This window comes from Artibeus jamaicensis, unplaced genomic scaffold, assembly GCF_021234435.1.
Source record: "Artibeus jamaicensis isolate MK-2021 breed Jamaican fruit bat unplaced genomic scaffold, CSHL_Jam_final contig_64, whole genome shotgun sequence".
Taxonomy (NCBI): Eukaryota; Metazoa; Chordata; class Mammalia; order Chiroptera; family Phyllostomidae; genus Artibeus; species Artibeus jamaicensis.
Genome location: NW_026521911.1, coordinates 1,411,322 through 1,422,875, shown reverse-complemented (window position 1 = coordinate 1,422,875; position 11,554 = coordinate 1,411,322). Strand labels below are relative to the sequence as shown.

General features: G+C 44.1%; 1 protein-coding gene across 1 annotated transcript; it reads right to left on the bottom strand.

Moving 5' to 3' along the window:
- Positions 1–2,308: 2,308 nt before the first annotated feature.
- On the bottom strand, positions 2,309–4,109 carry LOC119042110 (T-cell ecto-ADP-ribosyltransferase 2-like). Its single transcript, XM_053670730.1, has 3 exons — positions 4,042–4,109; positions 2,991–3,673; positions 2,309–2,403 (listed from the first exon to the last, which is right to left on the bottom strand). Exons 1-3 carry the CDS (start codon positions 4,107–4,109, stop codon positions 2,309–2,311), a joined length of 846 nt encoding a protein of 281 aa, XP_053526705.1.
- Between the last annotated feature and the right edge of the window lie 7,445 nt (positions 4,110–11,554).

Genomic DNA, 11,554 nt, shown 5'->3' with positions numbered 1-11,554 from the left:
CTTACAAGTTTGGACACTTCTTATACTGACAACAGTAAGCACCCAATACATTAGAACTATACTGTTACTACTGTGTCAAAACAATTTTTCTTTATACTTTATGCCTTATGGTCTTATTTCAGAAATACCTCCCCAACCAATAGGGAGCTATTATTAAAGTGAATTAACAGAGCTTGGTGGGGTGGTGTAGGGAGAAGGAATTCTCTACCTAACACGGCCCGTGTGTTTCTGGCTCAGCCAGTGAGGGGGCTATGAGGACATTTGTGAGAAGTACAAAGGATGGCCTTTCTCCACAGTGAACACGTCACCATCACACCAAGGCCTTGGGAGAATGTCTCGGGCAAATAATGCAACCTGTAGAAATAACTAGTCACAGAAGAGCTTGGTGTGATTATAGATGGTTTATTTCTTTAGCTTATAACATTCATCACAATGAAATGGCATTCTAAAGGCTGACACTGCGTAAAGTGCATAAAGGCTTTGCTTTTTAATCACAGTGAAGTATCAAGAAAATAGAAAGTTATCTCAAGTAGTAACTTTAGGTCAGAAAGCACTCTTTAGAGGTCAGACCCAGTAGATCTGTTAGGCGTCTTGGGGGACGTGAGCACTAGTGTAAGCCACAAACCATCCTGCATCCCTCCCTCCCCAACACCCCACGCAGGACCGGGCCCCAGGCGGGGGAAAGTTACAGCCCAGCGAGGGGGAGCAGCAGGCCTAGGAGACTGGGCAGTAGCAGACTGAACGCTGGACTTTCTTTCATTCCTACAGTGAAGGAAGAGAAGCAAAGGTTTCTTTAAGATTTTTAAGACTTTAAAACATTTCAAGCTTTACCCAAGAACCAAAACACCAAGAGGGTGGGCTCTAGGGCTCCCTGCACAGGGCCTGCAGTTAGACTCCTTTGCCTTTCAGAGACAGAGTGCACTGTGAGGACACATCCTTTTGGGTCTCTGGTTTTAAGGTCACCTTGAGTGGACTGAGCTCTCAGGCCATGGCCTCCGCAGCCCCTCCCATCGACACCCCCCATGCGCCTGTGCTTCCAGCTCCAGGTGCCTCAGTAAGACAGGCTTCTTCGCCTGGGGCCTCCGCTCCCCGGCCCCTGTGCTCTTTGACCACCTAGGAGTCTGTTTCTGGGTCTGGACCTCATGGACGTTCATCTTTACAGCAACATGTATACTCGGTTCTCCACCAGCCAGTGTTATCTGGAGTCCTGTCTCTGGGTGGGATCTGGTTCCTCCCTTGGGGTTCTCAGCTCAGCCTGGCTGAGGTGGGGGGCAGCAGCTTTCCTCTGCTGCGTTGTTCACCTGGATACCCTGTTTTTATTAGGCTTGATCCAAATTCAAAATTTCTGCATGTAAAAAGCTCAGAGTCCCCCAGTAATCACTGGCTGTGGTCCCGTTTCTGCCCCAAACATTTCTCTTGTTTCCAGCATTCTTTCAGAGCATAAAGACTGATTTGGTTGACGCTGGCTGGTCACTCGGTTCCTCTGCCACTCAGATCCACTTCTGGCTGGAGCCTGGCATCTCAACAAAACTCAACTTACTTCAGTCACAGATGTGGGAGCCCTGATTCGAGCCAGGCATTAATGACAGGCACTGGGTGCAGAGGGCACAGGAAGGCAAAGTGTCTGGCATTAAAGAGGTGACCAGAGTGTGAACAAATTATTATCATAGAGATGGTGAGAGTATGTCTTAGATAATACAAGGTTCTCCATGGGAAATGAACAAGGAAAGCTAAACAAAATTTGGTTTATGTGCCAGGCAATAAAAAAAGAACTTTTGAAATTCTCACAGACATAGTACTGAAATATTGCTATTTGTATCCTTATTTTACAAATGAGTCAATTGGGACAGATTACTCAGGTAACTTTTCCAAATTCACAGAACTAATGGTGGGTGAGCCTGGGTTACCACTGAGGTTGTCTAACCCAAAGCTGGTGGCATGAAGCATAGTGTAATGTTTAATTTTGCCAGGAAGTATCAAAGAAGGCTTATGATTAGAAGTAATATTTGAGCTGGGTCTTGAAAGATAATTACTTTATCAAATTGATAGTGTCTTAGATTGGATGAAACATAGCATGAAGACAGAGCCTTCGGGCCTGAAGGAATGATAGGTGTAAATGCACAGAACCTGAGAGCCAGGTCACCTTGGGAGAGGTGAGTAAAGAGGAGGCGGCTCCTGATGGCACTTTCGCACCCATCACAGGGCTGGGCAGGTCATAGCCTTCCTCCATGACTGTTCCCAGCCGTCACTGCTATGCCCTCACTGAGGTGTGTGTTCTCTGCTTTCACCATCTCCAGCCTTCATCAGTCTAGGCATCATCCCTCTGCATGTGTCTAAAGGGGCCCATTTGTGTGAAGCCTTTCAGTCCTTTGATCTCCTCAGCTCCAACCCCATTCACCTGCTCTGCAATCCAGCCAGTGGCTTCAGTGGAAATGTCCTTCAACCATTTCAGAACCTGTCAACTACCCACACTGGAAACCTCCAGGTCCACCATCTGATTTTCTAACCATAGTCCCATTGCACTTCGCTTTCCCTCTCTTTCTCCTAGAACAAACACCTCATAGAAAAACGCAGTTCCCTAACCTTCCTCTATCACCGTGGTGACCTCCCCAGTTCGGGCACCCTCACCTCCTGGCAGGATTCCTGCAGTGGCCACACTGTTCTGCCTGGACCAGGTCTCCCAAGTCCCCTAAACCTCTCCTATAGCTCTTGACATATCAAAGCTTCCTTAATTCATTTTGTCTGGTGCCCACCTTTACCTTCTGACGTTTTTGCACAGCAGGGAATTTGAGAGCATCGTTGGACTAGAAACTGCCTGAGCTTCTCTTTGTTCCAGGATATCAGCCCTATGGTTTTAGGAACCTAAAACTCTTCAGCAATTAATTGAAGGCCCCATTGTTCTCTGCCCTGCGGCTGCTGGTAGCAGAGCTCTCCCTGTTCTATTCACGAGGGTCCCACCACTCCCACCTGGAGCACAGCCCCAGACTCACCTGAGCTGTAGGTGCAATCGTAGTTACTTGTTAATTCTTGGGGGTTTTCGAGTGAAACTTCATTATATGATGTATTTATGTTTTTCACGGTGACCTGCCTAAACACCTCGTAGCCTGGAATTAGCACTTCGTCTTCATTGGGATTGAAAGCGAATGATTTAATAGGCACACCCAAGCAGGTTTTGATTGTGAACAGTGTCCCTGTCCCATTTTTAATATAACGTTTAGCTACATTTATATCTTTAGATGATGAGGCAAACTGGCCAAAACGTACTTTTCCTCCACTGTGTTGACACTTGATCGTAATACCTCTGTAAACTGTACGGCACTCATTTGTCCTCAGAAGCTGAAGAGCTCTTGTCAAATAATAGTGGAACGCTTTGAACTGAAAGTTTTCAGGGTGTTGACGGAATTCTCTCACAGCTTTGTTAAATTCTGTTGCAATTTCCCCAGTATAGGCCACTAGAGCTGTTCCCTGGAGATCACTGAGTAATTTTGAAGAGCCTACACGTGACTTTATTTCCTTCCATCTTCTCTGTGCATTTTCCCATTTCTCTTTAAATTTTTTATTCACTTCCAGTTCTTGTTTTAACAGCTGGGGTGCTTTTTTGTCCATGAGTTCTATACAGCCCTTGTACTGATCATCAAATGCATTGTAAGCCATGTCTAGTTTACAAGGATTACTTCGCCCTGCCTGGCCGGCCATCACCTGCAGAGAAGAGAGAGTGTCCCTTGACCCATTCACATGTCCTGGATGCTGCCCAGAGCCCACACCATGGACTTCCTGCTCAGCATGAGATTTGACATGTTCCTGTCAGAGGACTCATATATGATACACACATGAAGACAGTATTATTATACTATGAGTAGTGTAAAAAGAGAAAATTAGTCTTAGTAACTCTGTTTTGTTGCCTGATATTTTAAAAAATATTTTCACCTATATTGTCTCTAAGTGGCTTTAGTCTCAGACTCCAGTGTGGGAGCTCTACAGTTTCAGAGATGTGAGGGGAAACCAAGATCAACAGGATGTGAGTGGGAGAGGGTGATATACATTACCCATTGTGTTAACCAGTGGGTTAGGATTAAAAATCGAACTGCTGTGGCTAGAAGAGAGGTCATCTCCAGGTTCAAAAGTAACTGCAAATAAATATAAGATAATGAAAGTGAGGTGTGAACCCCAGTCTCACTGCATGTTGATAGCTTCAAACCCAGAGACCCAGGATCCTATTACACTGCTTTCTGCACAGCTACCTAGGATTTCTGTCTGGGCTCTACGTGCTGACCTCTGGCCTTCAGTAGGGAGCGGGTAAGGACGTGACTGGTACAGGTCGGAGGCAGAGGTGCATGACACTCAAACGGCCAAGAGAAAACAGGTCACATTTTGGCAAATACTTCCCAGCCCCTGACATTTTACTCCCCCTTAGAGAAATACCATGAGTCCTTTCACAAATGCCTTTTTTTTTGTTCGTGTTCCAAAAAAAGCTCTTGTTAAAGTTTTGTTAACATGGATCTCAAACTTAAGTCAATCCTTCTGAACACTTCTCGGCGTTGTCAATTTTCACTGTGACCAGGGAGACTACAATGCATGGGAGCTTCCGGGGCTTCTTGTTTGGAAGGAGACATAGACGTTGGTGTGGGAAAGTGGCCTGAAGATCTCAGCTTGACTACCCACAGGTGGGGAGAGCACCCTTTTCCATAGGGACCAACGGCACTGCCTTGAGGTCCTGGGTCATAAAATCGCACAATCCAAGATTAAGTTTTTAGGTTTAAGGGGGATGGAGAGATGGCATGTCTGTCCTTCAATAGCTTTTCCTTTTTGCCATGTCTGACCTCACCTCCCTACCTGGAATATTTCTGACACCCAACTGGCTTTGTGGCTTTGGCTCTTGATAGAACCCCCAGTACAGCAATCGCCCCAGGTTCAGACCCTCTCCCAGTCCCATCCAAACACTAGGCTGTCCTCAGAGCCCTTCCTGGTCCACGCACTCAGAGGTCAGAACTGAGTTATCAGGTACCTGATTTCCTGCAGATCCTTAGTAATTCTGTCCTGGTCCGTCTCTGACAAACGTGCCTAAGAGACAGTGCTCTGGCCCTTTTATTTTGGGGAGAGATGTACTTTCAGTTTCAGATCAGACTTGAAAGAAATGGAGGGTAGTTTTTTTAAACTTCCCCCCCCAAAAACCTGTGCATGGGTGTTTACAGCAGCTTTATTTATAATAGACATAACTTTATTTATAATTCATTTATTAAAAAAGAGCTCTCAAGTCAGGAAAGACGTGGAGGAAATTTAAATGCATACAACGAATGAAAGAAGCCAATGTGAAAAGCCTCCACGCTGTATGACATTCTGGAAAAAGAAGGACTATGAGGATGGTGGAAAGATCAGGGGTTGCCAGAGGTAGGGGTTGTAGGATGGCAGGTGAATAGGCAGAACACAGAGGATTTTTAGGGCAGTGAAATTGTTCTGTGTGACACTAAAATGAAGCATCCGTGTCATTATACGTTTGTCCAAACCCATAGAATGTACAACACCAAGAGAAAACTTGAATGTAAACTACGGACTTTGGGTGATAACGCCGTGTCAACGTAGGTTTATCGGTTGTAGCCCATGTGCTGCTCCAGTGGGGAATGCTGGTAACAGGGAAGCCTGCACCGGTGTGGGGGCAGGAGCCTATGGTAAACTCTGTGTTTTCCTCTTAGTTTTGCTGGGAATTGAAAAAAGCTCTATGAAATGAAAAACCTAAAAAAATTCTTTGTTTCAAGTGAGACAGACTTGTTCAAATTCATAGTTTGAATCAGAAATGCATCAGAGCCACAAGTATGAATTACGATTTTGTGAATGGATGAGGAGGAGGGAAGGTCCATCCTCCTTCAATGAATGAACAGAGACCCTAGAGAGACACTGGTATCCAGTTTAATACGAGGGACACACATTTAACAAGCAACTGCAAGGCTCGTCCTCAGCCTCCTTTCTCTGCTCTGGCACTACCAGCTGTTCACAGTGACTGTCCATCTGACTGGCCAGTGCACATGCCTTATGAGACACTGATCATCTAAATAGCATGAATACATGCAGTTAGGATCAAAGCCTTTTAAGATTAATAATCATGTTTCACAGGAATTATGGTCACTCTCTGAAAATCCATATGTCATCTTTTAAAAAAGATTTTATTTTTTTTAAGAGAGAGGGAAAAGGAGGGAGAAATAGGGATAGAAACATTGATATGAGAGACACATTGGTTGGTTATGTCTCGCACAGCCCCAACCACGAGGGGTCTGTCCTTCAACCCAGGTGTGTACCCTGACTGGGAATTGACCCTGCGACCTTTGGGTTCACAGGCTGGTGCTCAACCCATTGAAACCATACCAGCCAGGGCTGAAATCTGTATGTCTTTAAAAAACTCATTTGTAAAACAGTATACAGAAGAGAATAATTTTAGTTAAATATCAAAAAAACAAGTATCTTCACAGGTAAGAGAGTAAGAGTTTTATTAATGATTTGAGTTAAATATGGAAAAGCAAGTCTCTTCACAAGATAAGACAGTAAGACACATAATTTTTTGACTGCTTCCAGCCTATCAAAGCTGACTTCATGACACAGAACAACTTCTGCTTTTCTGCAACTACCAGGAACAAGGAACATTTTTCTCCTTTTCTGAGGTTTGTTTCAGGCGTAATCACTAGAAAAGCCAGCCTTTTCAAGAACTGAGTATTAGAATTGCAACTTAGCTCCCAAAGTAAAGAACAGGCCCCAGAGCAACAGTCTATACTAAAACTTATAGCATAGAAAGGAAAAGACAAAGGAGACTTTTTAATCTTGCAGTGTTAGACTTGTAATCTTTTGTTTCTACAGTATTAATAAACAGGTTACCTCTGACTCTTCTCTTGTAGAAAACATCTCAATGAAAATCCTTGTATATTTGCATTTCTGAGAACTTTTTCCTACAGAATGAGTTTATAGGAGTATAAATGATAAGTCAAGTTATTTTGTACTTGAAGTGTTGGCGTGTATTACTACGTTGCCTTCCTCGAAAGTTGTTTCAATCCGTCTACTTAGGTGTGTGTTTCCTTACATTTGGCTGGTACTGAGTACTGCAAAAATTATTAAATTTAGGAAATCTGGGTTAAAGTGAAGTGTCATCTTTAAAAATTTTGTTCCTCTTTGCTTAATTTGTACTTCTTTGCTAATTGGTCATTAGACTTCAGGCATGTCAGGACCCAGGAACACAAACATCACCATCAGTGTGTCCTTGCTCTTTCTCAGTTTTGCTTCATTTTGCATATTGGTTTTGCTTTTTCCTGCTGCAAAAGGGGCTTCTTCCAAACAGTCTTAGCCCATGAGCAGTGGCAGCTCCAGATAACACTGACACTGTGTGGTGTCCCAACCTTAACCCTAACCTGAAACCTTAACCCTGGACAGTAGATGATAACTCTAATCTGAAGGAAGAAATGAAGAGTACTAGAAATGGCAAAACATGTAACTTAATATGTGAATATATTTCCTCATTTTTCAGCATTTCTAAAATTTACAAGATTGTATAAAGCAGTAATGACAATACCGTACTGCTGGGTGTTAAATGGAGGTGATGGATATCAATTCTGGCTTGGGGACCAGCTGCATCAGCAGGAATTGATGCTCTCTCATTAATGGCAGCTGCAAAAACCTCTGCTGGACTAGTCTTCACAGAGATGATCCCAAGTGCGATAACAGTGGGGTTCAATGAAACTGCTTCTTGTAGCCTCCCATTCCTAGTCCTCACTCAGCTGCATGGGTCTCAACTTCTCTTCCCTAGCAAGAGCTAGAGGAGAAAGACCAGGTCAAAGGGTGACTTCTTAGCACAGGATAGGCACGTTAGGCCCACATATGACCAGGGCTCAGATATTTTGGATGATCCTTTGCATCACCCTTCACTCCCGTAGCTCTTGTCCTTTGAAGAAGAATCTGTCTCTTGTCTTTGTCCCTCGAAGCTATTTGATCAGAAAAGAGTGCCTCATTAGTCTTTGGCTTATTTTCCCAAAACTTTGTCTTGGGGATAAGGTTTGATCATTAGCTAAATGTACATAATCACAGATTAAAGCTTAGAAAATATTCTCTACCTTAAGAAATTCATCAATTTGCCTGGGAGGGGCCCTCTTTAGTATTTTGCTTGTTGCATGGTTGATGCTCAATATATATTTGTTTTGTCAGTGACTATTGGTCTGGAGATGCTTAAATGACCCCTCTTAAGGGTCAGGATTCATTCTAGAGACTGGAGTTGGACTTACGCAGATGACCTTAAGTAAACTGTAGAGAGGTTGTGCCTATAGAGAGGATGAGAGACAGGTAGAGTCTCTTGCTGAAGATTTGGAAGAGAGAAAAATCAGTTACCAGAAACCTCTCATACTTATTCTCTCGACTTTGGCTCTGAAATGATAAAAAAAAAAAAAAAAGTAACTACACAAAGTGTTTATAGAGTGTTGTTTGTAACAGTGAAAAATTGAGGAGCAGCATGAACATCTAAAGCCAGAGGAATAGTTAGTGGATAAAATGATGACTGTGCAAAAAAAAAGAAAATGATACACTTGTAGAAAAATAAAGACTATAAGGAAGCATGAGGAAATAAAAATAGTTTCTAGTTTAGGTTGGTTGGCCTCAAGAGTGAAATTAAATTATTTTCTTCTTTATGATGTTATAGACTGGTTCTATTAAAACTTCCAAGGGCTTAGCCTTTATCTCTTTCCTAAACTTGTACCAGGTTTGTGACGGCCAGTCAGCAAACCTTACCTACAGCCCTGGCTGGGTGGCTTGGTCGGTGGGAGCATCGCCCTGTGCAAGAGGTTTCGGGTTCCATTCTTGGGCAGGGCACGTACCTAGGTTTCAGGTTTGATCCCATGTCGGGGTGCATACATGAGGCAACTGCTCAGTGTTTCTCACATCGATGTCTTTTTTCCTCTCTCTCTCCCTTCCTCACTCTCTAAAAGCAATAAAATCTATAAACATATCCTTCATGAGGATTAAAGAAAAAATACTTAATTTCAAAACAGCAGCCAACACACACAAACAGGGTGTTTGGGCTCCTTGAAGTTTGGCTGCATGCTCCGAATGTGGGTGGGACAGCATTTCTTCTGACCTCTTCCTCTCCTTTTCCAACTTCATTCTTAGAAAGAAGTGAAATTACAGTTAATGTTTCTACACCACAAATGGGGATATTATCTTGGTCTCCTTCCAGAGTGTGCTGTGGTCAGACTTTGGGCAGCTGACAGGAGCAGTCCCTCCGTGCTCTGACTAATGTGCACACTCACACGCAATGTGTACTTAAAAAGAAGTTTCAATGTCATAGCGAGATGCTTACTTGAAAGTGAGGAGAGTAGGATATACATTTTGCATCCCAAACTGTGGGAGCTCTGCCCCTCCCCGCCACGAATGAGAATAAGTCTACCAAGACACAATCTGCTTGGGGAGGAAAGGTGGCCAATCTTTCAGAGGAGAAGGGCCAAGAACCTTTTCCTCAATGGGCTTTTATTGGGTTCATTTTTACAGAAATACAGGTAGAGCTCATTAATCATTGTCAGGCAGTAAGGATCAAACAATAGATAAACATACAAAGAACTACAAGGGCTTCTGAGTTAGGGTCTGTTAGCTAAAGAGCTACAAAACTTGGGAAACCAACTCATTTCTTGCTCAGAGCCTTATCATTTAATCGGCAGCATTCTTAGCAAAGCAGGTTTCACAGGATTTTACATATTCTTTCTTAAGCCTGATCACCCTGGGGAACCCACCCTTTCCAGCACAGGGCTGTACCACCTCTGTCATTGTTTCAGGTTTAAGTCAGGTAGAGGAAGTAAGGCAGCCAAGAGATTAGGAGACTTCTTACTGACTGAGTAAGGACTCAGGCTATGTCAAAGCTGAGAAGTGAGGGTCCATTACTCCCTTTTGCTATAGTCCCCCAAGTCCTTCCCTGGGGGCCCCCATGATCATGCTGGTCTTAGGTTGTCCCTCCCTTGAGGAATCTTATTTTTCATTGGCTAACCGATCATGCATTGGGGGGCCAAGCAGGGTGAAGTAAAAGGGGCAGAGGCGGCAGGAGGTAAACTTTGTCTCCTTAGTGGCTTATGGTCCCAAGGTCTCTTACTCAGCCTTAGCCCTGGGGCAGGGGGTGGGGGGTGTTACAGCTTCTGAAACCAGGCAGGGCGGTTCCTAACACCAAACCGCTTGACAATAACAATAGTCGGGTAGCACCTGGCACTTACCCGGTGCCCTTCTAATTGCTTTACATGTGTCACCTCACTTGATCCTGACACAGCCTTAAAGGACAGGGGCAGTTTTTGCTCCCATTTTCAGATGGTAAAACAGAGGCACTGAGAAGGTAAGGGGGTGGGAGCTTGTCCAATGTCACACAATCAACACATGGATGTGGGGGCTAGAGTTCAAACCTGGGCCATCTGGTTCCAGAGTCCATGCTTGTAACCAAAACACTTAGGACAAGGCCCATGAAAATTTTGTGGTTACCTCTGTGAGTTAGGGTTTTGTTATTTATCCTTATGTTACAACCCTCAGTCTTCTGGCCATTAGTGTCAAGTTCTTTTCCAAGGTTCTAGGTTTTTTTCATTCCAACAGACATCACCCCCTGACTCACTGCTCAATTAACTGCTATGCAGTCTTTAACTCTTAGCCTAAATGTCCCTTCCCCTGAAGGCATCCTTGAGTTCCTACACAAAACTGGCTTCCTCAGTAATGATGTTACAGCTCCCTGTCTGTGCTTCTTTTTTCTAGCATTGTACGCCACTGCACTTAATAATTTCTAGAATAAGTTGTTTCAGCACCTGTCTTCCTGATGATACCCCCTCCTCCTCTGCCATAGGCTCCATGAGAGCAGGTCTGGGTCTGTCTTTTTCACCTGCAGATGCCCAGACGATGCCTGGCCCACAGGAGACGCATGAGAGGGCCTTATTGTGTACCAGACTAGCAAAGCAGAGAGCTTGGAGGAGGCACAGCCTGGGGGTCCCTCTCTGTGTGTTCTACCATGGATGCAGTGGAGGTGCTGGAATCAGACAGATAGCCCCGAATTAAAATAATTCGGGAGGGAAGGGTGGGAAGTTAACATGTGATGCACAGCCGTGTAAGGCAGTGGGATAGATTAGGATGGGCATCTTGGTGTCAGAAAAACCTGGTTTGTCTTGAGAAATCCTGGATCTACCCCTTGCCAACTGTATGACCTTGGATAAATCACTTAACCCCTTGATGTCTTATGAACATCTGTATATAGAACGTAATATGTCTGTCTCCAGAATGGTGTGTAGATGTAGTGACAATACATGTGATGCTGTTAAGACAGTGCTTTGTACAAATGCTTAATAAAGAGCTGCTGTGTTGGTTCTCTAGGTGAGGCACTGTCATATGTCATCGAATATAACCCTTTCTGTGTCACCAGGAGAGAATTATCACTGTACCTCATTTTTGGGGTAAGGCAGCCCTGCTGAATGCCTATGCAACAGCTTTCCCCCTCACTGTAAGAATATAGGTTTTGTTTGGGTATTCACCATTCCATATTCAAGAAAGTGGGCCTTCTCTCTTGATCCAGGGT

Excerpts from the sequence above, each read along its gene's own strand:
- LOC119042110 (XM_053670730.1), bottom strand. The coding sequence starts at position 4,109 with ATGACCTCTCTTCTAGCCACAGCAGTTCGATTTTTAATCCTAACCCAC. Across the intron at positions 3,674-4,041 it reads TGGTTAACACAATGGGTAAT|TAATCCTTGTAAACTAGACA; the intron begins GTATATCACCCT and ends GGCAGGGCGAAG. Across the intron at positions 2,404-2,990 it reads CGATTGCACCTACAGCTCAG|AGCAGGTGAATGGGGTTGGA; the intron begins GTGAGTCTGGGG and ends GCTGGATTGCAG.